At 45.4% G+C, this 15,201-nt stretch overlaps 5 protein-coding genes across 6 annotated transcripts; 3 read left to right on the forward strand and 2 right to left on the reverse strand.

Moving 5' to 3' along the window:
• Nucleotides 1-1,933: 1,933 nt before the first annotated feature.
• Nucleotides 1,934-2,314, reverse strand: LOC143401005 (histone H2B type 1-K). Its single transcript, XM_076857980.2, has one exon. The coding sequence runs from the start codon at nucleotides 2,312-2,314 to the stop codon at nucleotides 1,934-1,936; it is 381 nt and encodes a 126-aa protein (XP_076714095.1).
• Nucleotides 2,315-2,619: 305 nt separating this feature from the next.
• Nucleotides 2,620-3,048, forward strand: LOC143401006 (histone H2A type 1). The gene has a single exon (XM_076857981.1). It carries the CDS (start codon nucleotides 2,620-2,622, stop codon nucleotides 3,010-3,012), a length of 393 nt encoding a protein of 130 aa, XP_076714096.1. The 3' UTR covers nucleotides 3,013-3,048.
• Nucleotides 3,049-7,480: 4,432 nt separating this feature from the next.
• H4c9 (H4 clustered histone 9) lies at nucleotides 7,481-7,792 on the forward strand. The gene has a single exon (XM_076857982.1). The coding sequence runs from the start codon at nucleotides 7,481-7,483 to the stop codon at nucleotides 7,790-7,792; it is 312 nt and encodes a 103-aa protein (XP_076714097.1).
• Nucleotides 7,793-9,174: 1,382 nt separating this feature from the next.
• Nucleotides 9,175-15,155, reverse strand: LOC143401640 (histone H2B type 1-K). Of its 2 annotated transcripts, none has more exons than XM_076859300.2 (2): nucleotides 14,630-15,155; nucleotides 9,175-11,533 (listed from the first exon to the last, which is right to left on the reverse strand). In XM_076859300.2, exon 2 carries the CDS (start codon nucleotides 10,652-10,654, stop codon nucleotides 10,274-10,276), a length of 381 nt encoding a protein of 126 aa, XP_076715415.1. In that variant the 5' UTR covers nucleotides 10,655-11,533; nucleotides 14,630-15,155; the 3' UTR covers nucleotides 9,175-10,273. The 2 variants fall into 2 exon arrangements, with proteins under 2 accessions (XP_076715415.1, XP_076715414.1); XM_076859299.2 differs by having other exon boundaries at nucleotides 9,175-12,137.
• LOC143401639 (histone H2A type 1-J) lies at nucleotides 10,953-11,339 on the forward strand. Its single transcript, XM_076859298.1, has one exon. It carries the CDS (start codon nucleotides 10,953-10,955, stop codon nucleotides 11,337-11,339), a length of 387 nt encoding a protein of 128 aa, XP_076715413.1.
• Nucleotides 15,156-15,201: the final 46 nt, after the last annotated feature.

A 15,201-nucleotide genomic window follows, 5' to 3' on the forward strand; every position in this document is an offset into this window, starting at 1 on the left:
AATGATTTTGTCTGAGTGTGGATCCCCCAAGTCCACACGTGGTATCTGGTTCCTCTTCTTACATATCTCTAATCCATAACATGTACCCAAACCTCCAAGCAGCCATCTTTGCTCTTTCGAAAAGGAATTGAGAGCTTGTATTAATTAGCTTTTCATTACTGCGACCAAAATGACCAACAAGAATAACTTACAAAAGGAAAAGTTTATTTGGGCTCATGGTTTCAGAGGTCTCTGTCCATGGATGGCCCACTTCCTTGCTCTGGGCCCAAGAGGAGGCAGCATATCCTGGTCACAAGGGAGAGGCAGGACATGTCCCTAGTGACCCATCTCCTTCCAGCCATACCTGCCCTCCTAGTTGCCACCCAGTCCATGCAAGCTAGGGTGGTCGGATTGGGTTACAGCTCACCACCCACTCATCTCACCTCTGAACATTCCTGCACTAATGAGTTTCTGGGGAGGGGCCGGGGAGAACATCTCATATCCAAACCATAACGAAGATTGATCTGATCGTAGGTCATTGCTTTTAGATTGTTTCTATCATTGCCTTTAGATTGTTCTATGACAAATGCTTGGTGTGTGTGTGTGGGGGGGGGGGGGGGTGTTTTCTAAAAAGGAAAAAAAATTGAATCCTGTAAATTCATTTTTATTCAGATTAAAGTTAAAAGTATTCTTAATGTCTATAAATTTGTAATTGAAACTTTTAATCTACAAATCTTAACTCCATATACAATAAAAAATAACTTATTTCCTGTATTAATAGGCAAAATACTAAAGGCACCTGACAGTTCCACTATTCTGAATTAGGAAACAGGGAAAGAGAAGAATGGAAAGGGAGATTGTTAGAATAGGAAACTGTGGGGGCAGGAATGCAGCGTTGTGGGCTCTCCTCAGTGATGAAGGTGTATGGTGGGGATGAGTTACATAGATCTGATAATGTGCAGGTAACAGGGATGCACAGACATGCCCCTCTGGTTTCCCAGTGGCACGTGTACAGTAGTTTCTACAATAAGCAGGCACAGATGCACTTGCCAACAACCAAGGAAACCATCAACAACACATGAAACAAGTTCCACAGGAACCCTCATTTTAAAATTAAAATTCAAAATTTCCACTCCACTCATGTGCAGAAAGTAAATGTAGCCTAGTGTGCAGAAAGAAATGTAACCTAAATAGGTTTGCTTATCCAGTAGTTATCAGGAAAAGTCCTCCAAAATCATGGCTTAGAATAAGACATCCTAATCATTGAGTAGTTTTCAAAACTATTTTGTGCATCATTCAGAATTTATTTGCTTAGATAAAACACTAGCTACTACTTTTAAAACAAAAACTAGTCACAAGGAAAACTCCCCAAGGCTTATATACACCGTGGTTTAAGATATGTGGGGGTGATTGGGTCAAATGAGACCTGCAAACCTGCTTCCTCTTTTTTCCTCTGCAGCTTTCCTGACTGCACTAAAGGAGAGATAATCCGTTGGGATTGACCTTCCAGACTCCGTGACGTCCTGAAAGAATTTAGGAAACTTACAAACTAAAAAGCAAGACTGACTAGCCGAGTCTGCGAGCTGCGCGCGCGCACGGGTCCCAGATCTCGGCAACCAATCAGAATGTAAAGGCAAAAGCGCCATTAGCTAGCCCGGGAGATTTAAAAATCCCGCGCAAGCCCGCAGTGGCCCACCCCACCCCACCCCACCCCACCCCACCCCACCCCACCCCACCCCACCCCACCCCACCCCACCCCACCCAGGCGGCGCCCTTGTACCATAGAGCGGTGGCACTTACGTCCAGTTAGAACGTAGACACTAAACCGCTTACTTACCTCATGATTAGCCAGACCCGGTAGTAGACCAAAATGATAGACAAGCAGCAGCTCTCTAAGGAATGTGGGTGGCTCTTAAAAGAGCCGTTAGGTTTGAACTGGCAACTAATTCCCCGGTTACTTGGCGCTGGTGTACTTGGTGACCGCCTTGGTGCCCTCGGACACGGCGTGCTTGGCCAGCTCCCCGGGCAGCAGCAGGCGCACCGCCGTCTGGATCTCCCGGGACGTGATGGTCGAGCGCTTGTTGTAGTGCGCCAGGCGCGAGGCCTCGCCCGCGATGCGCTCGAAGATGTCGTTCACGAACGAGTTCATGATGCCCATAGCCTTGGACGAGATGCCGGTGTCCGGGTGCACCTGCTTGAGCACCTTGTACACGTACACCGAGTAGCTCTCCTTGCGGCTGCGCTTGCGCTTCTTGCCGTCCTTCTTCTGCGCCTTGGTCACCGCCTTCTTGGAGCCCTTCTTCGGGGCGGGAGCGGACTTCGCTGGCTCAGGCATGGTCGAAGAGCAGAAGCTTCAAAACCGAAGCTGGAGGCACGGTGCGGCTTTAAATAGAACCTCATACGCAAATAAGGTGGAGTTAAAGCCTGTTTCTCATTGGTGGTTGTTCGGGTGAATGTCAGAAGGTAGCTTTATCCAATCAGAATGCGTAAATTCCAAAGTCGCTTTTCTATTGGTTGGAACGAAGTTACAATTTCGGCCAATGACAAGTCTAATTCTTCTTGCCTGTTAATAACTATAAAAGATGAAGCGAGTGCGCTTTCGTTTACGGTAGTTTGTGGTGAGATCGACGAACTAACGCTATGTCTGGACGCGGCAAGCAGGGTGGCAAGGCTCGCGCCAAGGCCAAGACGCGCTCCTCCCGCGCCGGCCTGCAGTTCCCGGTGGGCAGAGTCCACCGCCTTCTGCGCAAGGGCAACTATGCCGAGCGGGTCGGGGCCGGCGCGCCCGTCTACCTGGCGGCGGTGCTGGAGTACCTGACGGCCGAGATCCTGGAGCTGGCTGGCAACGCGGCCCGCGACAACAAGAAGACGCGCATCATCCCGCGCCACCTGCAGCTGGCCATCCGCAACGACGAGGAGCTCAACAAGCTGCTGGGCAAAGTCACCATCGCGCAGGGCGGTGTCCTGCCCAACATCCAGGCGGTGCTGCTGCCCAAGAAGACCGAGAGTCACCACAAGGCCAAGGGCAAGTAACGCCCTGTATTGGCTTGCTACGAACCGGGTCCAAACCAAAGGCTCTTTTCAGAGCCACTCACTGCTTCTCAGAAGGAACTGAACACTGGCTGAAGGAGAGATGTCTGAAAAAGTTACCGTTTGGTGCGGTGTCGCGCTGCACAATTGAAGCTATACAGCTAAGGGCTCGGCAGGCAACCGCTCCCAAAAGCCTGCTAAGGGGCTGCTCGCGCTAAAAGTCGGTGACCGCGCTGCGGAAGGCATGCAAGGCTACCTAGCCCTTACTAGGAGGACTCCAGCTTCTGCCATCCTTTTGCAAGTCACCATCGCACACAACACGGTTCAGCTCAACTTAGTGGTCAGCAAAGAGATTGAGGTGTGCTATAGACTAACCAAATAGCGGAGTTATACATGTTTTTTCCTTACAACAAAGTGGAACTATCCCCTTTTCCACCCACTCCCCCATGTTGCAAAATGAAAGCCCTTAAAAGGGACATTGTATCTGGATCTAAGGTTAAAACTAAAGTTTGGTTTGTCTACCCCATTGTTCAGCTTTAATTTTTTTACTGAAAACTATCTGGGAAGGCATTAATAGGAGAAAAACATAAGTTTATTTAGTGTAGTTTTATGTGATAAGGAAGCAGTCGTAAATGTCTATATCTGGGTGTTAGACATTTGGACATTGCATAAATATTCACATCCTTTTCTATTCCACGTGTTTAACCCACTTTTCAATCTAGTATAAATATGATTTATGAAATAGATGTGTTAATGATACCCAGCAATGATAGGCACTGAAATGGCCCCTCAAAACTAAAATAAATACTTGGCTTTTGGTAGAATTTTTAGAAGCTGTGTTAACTATCGATTTTATTCAGTATTCAGTTCTGCCTTAAATGTTTTCCACTTTACTAGTTTAATAAAATTAATAAGTAAACATGCAGTAGTGAGAGGTGCAGGATGTATTTTGTAAGTGTAAAGAAGTTTGCTGCCAGATTTGTAACATGAACGAATGTGATTGGGATCACTTTGGCCAAAGGAAAGTATAATAAATGAATAGAATTTGTTGAGGGAGGGGTGAAGAATGTGAGAATTCAAGGGAAATACCTTGATTTAAACTAAGTTCATCTGGGTAATTGCCATATTAGAAAAAAAGCCTGAAAAGCATCACTTTTTTTAAATAATTCTAGGTATTTGTAGAAAAATCAAACACTTCTGGCTATAAAGCTTAGAAATAAAGAAGATAACAAGCTTGTCAAACATCCATTGCAAGGGTGGTAAAATTCTGCTTCTACCCAGGGAAGGGCTCAGTAGCTAGGTCTGAGAAACACAGAAGAAACAGGAGAAAAGCATACATGTTTCTTTAATGTAAGTTTTATGTGACAAGAGCGAAGTCATAAGGAATCGAAAGTAACAAGGTTAATCTTGGAAAAGCAACAAAACTGTGGAAGAAGACTAAAGCATCACAGTTTTAAAATAATCAGGAATCACATTAACAAGACCTTCAAGAGTTCTCTGTGGCCTCAACTTCCTATCCATGCTGGCCTGACCCTTCCAGGACAGAAAGGAGTCACCAGAGAGCACTTCTTGTACCTGTTGCTTTAATTGCCTTCCTCTCAAAATAATCCCTATGCCAAGTGGTATACTTTGTTGTGGCAGATTCTCCCACCTTCGCCATCTAATGCTGTCCTTATGACTTGCTGTGCAAAAAACCTATGAGATCAAGTAAGGATAGAGGCTTCCTGTTGATGGAAATTGTACTGATGTTTTATGTCTTTAAAATATGTTCCAGTTAATATTGGAGAAATGTAAGAAAAAAAACAAAAAACTCCTCCAATGAAGAGAAACAGCTTTATTTTTGAATAAACATTGAGCCAGCAGGAAACACTAATCGCAGGCAATCTTATAAACAGCTTGCAAAGACAAAGAAATTTGTCTTTTATGTGGCTACATTAAGTTGATGTCAAAATTAGGGGTCAGGTGATAGCTGAAGTTAGACCATCTCTATCTGGAAACTGAGGAAAACTAATTGTGAACTACTACATTTCCAAGAGATGACTCTCCAGTCCTTGGAAAAATATTCCTGCATTTTGAAGCTGAATAAAAAGATTTCCATACATTTGAAAATGCTAGAAAAACTCTTAAGTGGAAGAAAGCCTCTTATTTGCAAGAGAAAATTAAGCCTTTTATTTTTAACATGTCTTTGCCCTTAAACTAGCTTGCTAGTTTGCCTATGTGATCTACCTTCTGTATAATTTAGGTGGAATTCGGCTACATTTATTGTTGAATCATTTTTGTTTTTGTTTTTCCAAAAGTGTTCATCAATTTTTCTTTTTATTGAAACATACAGAAAATCTCAAATTTTTCATTGAAAAGTTTATTTTCATTTACTTACTTTTTTATTTATTTTATGAAATGTAAGTGTAATACTATGGATATATTGAGATTGAGGCAGTAGGATCACAAATTCAAAATCAGCCTCAGCAATTTGTGAGCCCTAAGCAATTTAACAAAACCCTGTCTCAAAAGGAAAAAAAGGGTGGAGGGAGGGGGGCTGGAGATATGGCTCAATAACTAAGTGCCACTGAATTCCCATCCCTGGCACCAAAAAAGAAGAAAAGAAAGAAAGAAAATACTGTAATGCAACTTTGCTCTAAGGGATCTCTCATTAAAAGGTAGAAAAGTCAAGGAATAACAAGGAATCACAAGTTACTGGTGGAAGAAGTGATTAAAATGTCTCAATGGTAAGGGACAGAGAGACCCAATCCAGGAGTGCTGGAAACATGAGATTAAGAGAATAATTTGAACTGCGCCTTTTGTACTGACCCCCACGTGCTTTCTTTTCAAGAAGCAATTTGCCTGTCTTAAGTATTCAGATATGTTACATTCCTCAGCAAACTGCCTATCATCTGCAGGGAAAATGCAGGCCTGAAATAACATGGAGTTATTTAGAGTCACTCTAAAGAGGGAGATTTTGTGACCCTTTCAAAATCCAGATCCCAGAACTCAGGAAAATAAGGATAATTCCAACTAGCCATAAAATCAGTAAGAACTGGTCAGCAAGGGCCAAAGTGGCCAAGAGTTATCAATGCAGTGGGGACTTAAAAGTCTGATGTCATCCTGTAGTCAAAAAACAAAAAGTGATCTGGGAAGGACTCTCTGGAAACTTCCCTAGGACCCACCCCACCCCCCAATAAAACTGGAGGGCAGGAGAGGAGGAGAGGTCCTCTCAGAGAGTCCACTGTCTCCTTTGAAAGTATCCTCTTTCCACCTTTCCCAGCCCTTCTAAGAAACTGTTACAGAGCAAAATGACATTTTTTTAATCAAGTATATGCAGCCAAAAGCATGTTATATAATAATTACTTGAATAAACACTGTCTTAGAAAGGTAAAAGCATACTCCCTCTTCCTTGCATTTGAATTTTTTACTTTTCCATTAATGAAGACAATAGCTCTTGTAATTATACAAGATATTTTTAAATTTAATACATATTATAAAAAAAAAAAACCCTACTGTGATACACTTAAAAACCTTCATTGATAGATTCAGTATTTTTCAAGTTGGGAGTTCATAGTGTTTCAAAGGCAGCAAATTTACCCAAATAAATATAAAAATTTAACAATTTCAAACAAAATCCTAAAAGATTTCATTATTGTAAGTGAACTATTTGTAATTTCAAAAAGTATAAATGGTGACAATATTATAAAATTATTTTGAATAATTATGTAAGTGGGAATTACACTGTCAAACACTAGGATAGTCTTCAATGCTACAAATGATTATAATTACTCCAGCACTACACATAGATTAATCAATAAAGCAGAAATTTCATAATTTTAATTGAAATATTCAATACACTGTAAAATGATTCTTCAAATCTGGAAGGAAAATAGTTAATATTGCACTGCTTGGCCAGTTGGTTAACTGTTTAAAAACTTCTCTTTACAAGAAATAAAATCCAAATTATGATGGATTAGTAATCACCGTTGGAATCCTTCAAAAAAAGTGTCTTTGCGGGAAGACACTTTGGCAATACAACCTAAGGGAGCTTAGAAGTCTGACTTTTATTAGTCCACCTATTCTGTTTCTAAAAGTCGGCCTATGGAGTCCATTCACACCGCACAGAAAGGAGAAAAACTACAAATACCCGAGTCATTGCACACGCTGCTTAAGACCTGTGCAACAGGCAGAGGAAAGAACAGAATATTTTCGCTTTTCACGTATATTCGACAACTTTAGAGTTTTGTTGTTTGTGGATAGAATGGGAATTACATTAACTGAAAAAAGTTAATAAATTAAATCTTTAAGATTAAACGAACCGAAAGTAAATTGCAGCACAACGGGCTCGGGTGCCTCAAGGCCCCTCCCCCTACCCGGAGAGCCTTCCCGCCACCGCGCTTTCAGTTTTCACTCCGGTCCGCAGAGCTGACCTATAAAAAGTGCCTCCGACCAGACCCGACAGTCATCCACCTTCTTCTCTCCGCTCAGGATGTCGGGTCGTGGCAAGGGAGGTAAAGGCCTGGGCAAGGGCGGCGCCAAGCGCCACCGTAAAGTCCTGCGCGACAACATCCAGGGCATCACCAAGCCCGCCATCCGCCGCCTGGCCCGCCGAGGCGGCGTCAAGCGCATCTCCGGGCTCATCTACGAGGAGACCCGCGGCGTGCTCAAGGTGTTCCTGGAGAACGTGATCCGCGACGCCGTCACCTACACGGAGCACGCCAAGCGCAAGACGGTCACGGCCATGGACGTGGTCTACGCGCTCAAGCGCCAGGGCCGCACCCTCTACGGCTTTGGCGGCTGAGCGTCCTGGTGCCGCCATCACCTGCTTTTCTCAACTAAAGGCCCTTTTCAGGGCCGCACACCTACAATGAAAGAGTTGCAGGCTGACACGCTCTGGTCTGGGGGGCTTGAGAGGAGAGCTGCTCCGTCTGGAGGACAGCTTTCTGGGTGTGGGCATCCCCGGTACCTGGCATCAGGTGGGCAGAGTCCTCTATTACTGCAGAGGGCTTCCGAAGCCACCGGGCACTCTCAACACTGATACGTGCGTCCTAGGTTTTTAGGCCACTAAACGACTTGGAGGGGCTGGAGTTGTGGCTCACTTGCAGAACACTAGCCCAGCACGTGAGGCACTGGTTTTGATTCTCAGCACATCTTGAGTGTTTATTGTCTTATACCAGAGGATTTTTGAATGACTAGTTGCATTTCTTAAGCTGCTTAATTTTTGGTTTTGATTGTAGTCTGGCTTTGGGCCTTTGTCGGCATGTGGCAAGCACATTCATCTGTTTGGTTTTCAAGTGTTGTTGGTATATGAAAAATGTCCCATTTACATTTTTCATACGCTTTGAGCTTCATTTGGGGATACAAAACTGCAAGCATCAATTAGGGGGTAAAATAGGCTTAGCTTTGTGATTTGACTTGCACAATGTTATTCTTAAACTGTTGAAGAAAACCTTAAACTGAGGAAAACCTGATAACATTTAGGTGTTAAGGCAAATGAGAGAAGTCATGCTTAGGATATGTTAAAATGTGTGTCAAATGCTTCACATGGGTTATTATATGTAAAAGAGGCATCTAACTCAAACCTGTGGCATTCTTAACCATGCTCAGTATATAGAAAAGCCATCATGGACAGTCTTGGGGCTAGTCCTATAACGGATAACCTGGAGAAACAAACGGGTATGAGACCCGTCAATCACTATCCCAGTTGGAATGGGTGATTTTATACTTTTCAGGTTGTGAGCCTAAGAAAGTAGTTTTTCCATCAGCGCAATCAGTATCCCCTACCCCACAGCTCTCATGGTCCAAGCCCTCCAGTGCCCTTCTGATTTCAGAAGATCTGTTATCCAGTGAGGAGGGCCCCATGGGTTTGAAAGTTAAGTCTATCTATAGCACTAGCCATGAAGAGTGGTACTTGACAAAAAAAAAAAAAAAAAATTTAAAAAGCAATGTTTATATTTCATTTAAATGGGTGCTGGTTTAGTTTTGGATAATATTTATACTTGAGAACTTAGATTCATAAATCTGAATAATTCAACTTAAAACAACTTAATACAGACCAAGAATTCCATGAACATTTTATAATTTTGATGTACTGTGAAAGTGTAAAATTCACCATATTTTGAAATCTTGAAATAAAAAAACAAAGCAATGCAATGAGTGCAAGAAAGATCCATTTAATAAATTCTGTATATGCTGAAATAAAATGCTGGGTCAAACAGAACATTAAAATTTTATTTTTTTTACTTATTTAAAAATATGGGTGCTAGAAAAATAAAAATTGTGTGTATTACATTACATTACATTTCTATAACAGTGCCTACTAGAGTAACAAATTGGCTTTAAGCTTTCAGACACAAATATATGAATAGTTCAGAGACTTAAAAAAAAAAAAAGTCCTAGTTCAGGAGAGAAACTGGAACAATAAAATGAAGATTAATTTCATTTTCCTCCACTTAATATTCCTGAAAATGAAGTCTTCCAGTTCTACTCAGACCTAAGGTGATAAAGAAAGCACTGTGACATATTACACTACTCATGGGCACAGAGCTGTGGAATTTGTCCTGTCTTAGTAAATAATGCCTAATAATTCCCTGCTATTCAATGAATAAAGCCATGCCATTTTCTTGGTCTTTTGATTCTTCAACCTCTAGACCCACATATGCATCATTATAGACTAAATATGTGATTGCCAAGTTATTAACCAGAGTTAAATAAACCTCCATATCTCCATTGCAAGCTTCTCCTGGTTTCCCAGTCTGGTAGAACCTGGAGCTGTAACTGTTGGTGTAATTCAGGACACTACCAATTTCGATTCAAGCAGTTAACGTTAGTTGTTCTAAACTGGTCGCCAGACCTTTTGTGACCCTGGCGTTCCCTACCTCTATTCACAAGGGAAGTCGTTTCCCAGCCCCTGTAGACACCAGCTACCAGGTGCTCTCGTGTCTTCCCGACCCACGTGGACTGATGAGGATCCGAAGTTGGGAAGAAACTTAGTAAGCAAAATCTAGTCCAGGTAACGTAACCACCGCCGCTTTCTTAAGAGTCAGGCAAAACTCCACAAAGCAAATTTTAACTCAATACGATTATGAAGCTCCCCTGCAAAACCCTAGTCCTGAGTTACGAGGCAGGAGACAAACACCATCCTAACTACCGTGTGATGGAAAACTTCGGACACTTTTATACTTGGCCTAACAAAGCTCAGCATTTGCAGTTCTGATATTGAAAATGTAGATGGCTCTTAAAAGAGCCTTTGGGGTTAGGTGCAAAGACGCTTAGACGGCATTTACTTGGCGCTGGTGTACTTGGTGACAGCCTTGGTGCCCTCCGACACGGCGTGCTTGGCCAGCTCCCCGGGCAGCAGCAGGCGCACAGCCGTCTGGATCTCCCGGGACGTGATGGTCGAGCGCTTGTTGTAGTGCGCCAGGCGCGAGGCCTCGCCCGCGATACGCTCGAAGATGTCGTTCACGAACGAGTTCATGATGCCCATGGCCTTGGACGAGATGCCGGTGTCGGGGTGCACCTGCTTGAGCACCTTGTACACGTAGACCGAGTAGCTCTCCTTGCGGCTGCGCTTGCGCTTCTTGCCATCCTTCTTCTGCGCCTTGGTCACGGCCTTCTTGGAGCCCTTCTTCGGGGCAGGAGCGGACTTCGCTGGCTCAGGCATGGTCGAAGAGCAGAAGCTGCAAAGCAAAGCTAGAGGCACGGTGCGGCTTTAAATAGAACCTTATACGCAAATAAGGTGGAGTTAAAGCCTGTTTCTTATTGGTGGTTGTTCAGATGAACGTCAGAAGTTAGTTTTGCCCAATCAGAATGCGTAAATTCCAAAGTCGTTTTTCTATTGGTTGGAACGAAGTTACAATTTCAACCAATGACAAGTCTACTTTTTCGCGCCCAATAGTGGTTATAAAAGGTGCTGCTGTGGTGTTTGGTCTTACGGCCTTTTGCTGCTAGTTTGGCGAGATATGTCTGGACGTGGTAAGCAAGGCGGTAAAGCCCGCGCCAAGGCTAAGACACGCTCTTCCCGAGCCGGCCTGCAGTTCCCTGTTGGTAGAGTCCACCGCCTTCTGCGTAAGGGCAACTATGCCGAGCGGGTGGGGGCCGGTGCGCCGGTCTACCTGGCAGCAGTGCTTGAGTATCTGACAGCTGAGATCTTGGAGCTGGCTGGCAACGCGGCCCGCGACAACAAGAAGACGCGCATCATCCCGCGCCACCTGCAGCTGGCCATTCGCAACGACGAGGAGCTCAATAAGCTGCTGGGCAAAGTCACCATCGCGCAGGGCGGTGTCCTGCCCAACATCCAGGCAGTGCTGCTGCCCAAGAAGACCGAGAGCCACCACAAGACCAAATAAGGAGCGAGGTTGGAAATATCGCAAAAACAAAGGCTCTTTTCAGAGCCACCCTAAATTGTCCTTGAAGAAGCTGTTGACACAGTTTGCACTCTTGTTGCATAATATTTGCCGGAAGCAACTTTCTTACGGTGAGTTGAGAAGCACAGGGATGTAGTAGTCCCAGTAGCAGTAAGTGGGGGTAGTCAAGTTTACAACTGTTTGGAACACGAGTGGCAACATTAAACTCCAAGATGTACTGACTAAAAAAGCAAATTGAGCAAGGCGGTCTTGTAAATGAGGGTCACCTGCTTTGGTGACAAGGAGTAACTTTGCAGAGGATGGAATTGACATTTCATTAGTCGCTTAGATTCTGGAAACTAGGAGTTGATGTGCTGATAAACAAATTTCCTAAGAACCCTGTTGACCCATTGACTCCATTTGTTTGCAGCAGGTGTTTACTTGTTGCCCAGTAGTTAAGGATAAAGCAACCTGGAAAGTCTGCCTCCCTGGGAATTTCTTCTGGGTGGAGATGGTAAGCTTGTCAAGGTGTACTATGCCAGGTGGTGCACATCAATTATAGCAAGCTACAAAGCTACAGGGACTACCATTCTAGATCAGGTTACCAAAATGACCTTGAAGGTGTTACTTGAGAGGCAGGAGGCTTATCAGGACTGAGTACTTCAGGAAGAGGGAACTGAATGCAGGGGCCTTGAGACCAAGATGTTTTGGGTGGGAATCTCAGCAGGCTTTTACATAGAGCCCCAGATGTGTCACTCCATTACCATATTTTTTTTTCTTGTCATTTTATTCAACAGACTTCTGCAAGTAAAGATAGGAATAGCAGATAAATCTGGCTGTATATTAAATTGTAAACTGTCCTAGTAAATCTTTTGTGAACCACATGATAAATACTATTTTTATGGAGTCTCTTAAGTAGCTTGGATTCCATACGTTTTCTATTTTGTGTTATCAAAATTTTAAGCCTCAGACTGCTATTGCTTGACTGCCCATCCACATTTACGTGCTCTACACAGCCCTGTATTTTGGGTCCTCTCCCCCTGTTTCTACCCCAACTTGATATGGCTTGCTTTCACTTCACATGAAACGATTAAACTAGACATGATCATTCCGTGATGACTCACTTCCTAAAGGCCCACCTCTTGATACTAACATGTTGAAGCCAGAATTAGGAAGTTATCAGAGATAGGTAACTCCAGTCAGGTCGATCTTGGAGGCCAGTTGACTGACTCCAAGAAATTAGAGACTGCCCCTTGAGGGATTGAGATGTTAACTCCTTCAGAGTCCTTCCTCATTAAGAACCTGCCCCTGCTCCAATCTGTTGCTAAGGTCACCTGTCCCAGGAATTGCCCCTCCCTACAGGGAGCTAATTGTTAATTAATGTGTCCTGAGCTGCTCCATCCTGCCCTTTCCCCTTCAGCCCACCTGTTTCCCACCTTTTCGCCATCCCACCCAGCATTTCCTGGGCCTAGTCACAAACACAGGAAGGAGAAAGTAAGGAGAGCAGAACAAAGGAAGCCTGGGACATATAAAAAGGCAAAACGCCCTCGCTTCATGGGGTACCCGGACACCAGCTATGGCCCCTTTCTGCCTCCCAGGAGAAGTCTGTTACCCCTTTTTAAATAAACCCTGCTTCATATGCTGGCCCCGGCGTGCTTTCCTAATATTATACTTCAGTGTCTGAGGGAGCAGGACTCATCACCAATAGCCAGCGGTATCAATATTGGCGAGTAATTTTCAACATCTGGATTCCTGGGACACATTCAGACCACGTCAGTTTCCAAGACAGGGATCCAGCTGCTCTATCTACTGCCATCCAGAAGCCGGGCCCACTTGCAATAGCCCAGGACTGTAAATCCTAGTTGCTCCCAAAGCAGAGGCAGGAAGATAACAAGTTCCAGGCCAGCCTGGGCAACTTGGTAAGGTACTAGCGATTTAGTGAGAACCTGTGCCAAATAATAATAATAGGTCTGGGATCCCCGGTACCAAAGCTGACAAATCAGATGAGAACCCATCAACAAGTACTGGAGACACCATTTCAATTAGTGGAACAAGACCAGCCCCAGGGGAGGCTTGGGGAATGCCAGTGGAAGGAGAGAAAACGAAGGAGTGAGATGAAACAAGAGACACTGGGAGAATGTGGCTGAAAGCTGGTTGACAAGGGCGCTGGCGATACCTCGGTTGTCGGTGATAGCGCCGGTTATCGGTGACAAGCTCTGCTCCCTCACATGTTGAAGTCTGAACATTAGCGAAGCACACCAAGGTAAGCATTATAAAGCAGGGTTTATTTTAAAAGGGGAAACACAGACTTCTCCCAGAAGGGAGAAGGGGGCCATAGCTGGTAGCCTGGTATCCCAAAAAGCAAGGTGTTCTGTCCTTTTTATATGTCCTGGGTTTCCTTTGTTCTGCTCCCTTCCCCTATCTCTCCTTCCTCTGCATTCGACTAGTCCCGTAACTATGCCTAGGAAATGCTCTTTGGGTGTGGAATGGCCAAAAAGTGGGAAACAGGTGTGTCAGGGGCTAGAAGGAAATTCTCCTTCAAAGAATAGCCTGACAGCTACAAGAAGGAGAATTTCCTTCTAGCCCCTGACACAGGCGGGTGACAGGGAAGGGCAGGATGATGCAGCCCAGGACACCTTAACAACTGGATAGCTCCCTGTAGGGAAGGGCAACTCCTGGGACAACAGATGGAAGCAGGGGCAGGTTACCTTGATATGGCGGAGGAAGGGCTCTAAAGGCCTTTCAATCCCTGAGGGGTGTGTGTGGGGGGGGGGGGGGAGGCAGTCTCTAATTCAAATCGGCCTCCTTGATCTGACCGACTCGAGTTACCTATCTATACCGACTGCCTGTCTAATTCTGGCTTCATCGGTAGTTGAAGGGAGGCAGAATCATTCCTGATAAAAGGAATAACAATTTGGAATGTAGTAGGAAAGAGCCTACAGAGGTAAATAGTTTTCCCATACATACATCTATAGATGTGAACAGGAGACAGAGGACAGAATTGCTGAACTATGCCCATGAGCGGGAGAGAATTCCCACGTGGCAGAGTGTGGGCACTGGCCATGTAGACCTGGTAGGATGTGCTTGCAACCTCTCACCCTTCCTCAGAATCTTGTAAAGATAGTCAGACAGAATCCGCAGGCCTTCAAAAGTTAGCACTAGAAAGGGCCTGTGACACCCTGCGTCCTGTTTCCACCGAGTAGCTCACACAGATCGACCCGCAGGAAACCCACCCGCAGCTGCGACTCCGCCCATAGAAGCTTGGCCGCCCACCGCCCACCGCAGCAGCTTACCTCCCAGCCTTAGGCCAGCTGAAGGGGCTGGGGACTGGACCCGGGGCCTGACGCAAGGCCTGCTGTGGCTCAGAAAAGGGGATGGAGAGAGTCCTTCTGCCCAGGAAAGAGGTCCAATTGCAATCGGCCCGAGACCAGGGGAAGCCTGTGCCCCCTGCTTACTGGCAGCATTTCGTTTCTTCGAGGTCTGAAGATTTCTCTGAGACTAAGAATGCCACCAGCTCCTTCCTTATCAGAGACAACGACCGCTGGGGAGCGGGTTTCATCCCGCCTGGCAGCAATCGGACGGTCCTGTCTACACCAGGAAAGGAGACGGACAAAATCGCAGAGTCAGGCTGCGGGCTGGGACTTGCTGGCCGGTGCCCACGGGGGCTGCTAGCTGGACGCACTGGGCGCGCCTTCCTCGTCCGCCCTCCCGCTCAGCAGCTGCGACAGTGGCCTTGACCTTCAAAGCCCCGGGGATGGCCTGCTGAGTAAGAGCGTCCCCTCGGAGCACCCTGGAGGACGGGAGATCAGGGACCAGCCGACCCACCGAGATCAAAAGGGCGGGGGCTGACCGTGACCTAGACGGG

This window comes from Callospermophilus lateralis, chromosome 6 (assembly GCF_048772815.1).
Source record: "Callospermophilus lateralis isolate mCalLat2 chromosome 6, mCalLat2.hap1, whole genome shotgun sequence".
NCBI lineage: Eukaryota > Metazoa > Chordata > Mammalia > Rodentia > Sciuridae > Callospermophilus > Callospermophilus lateralis.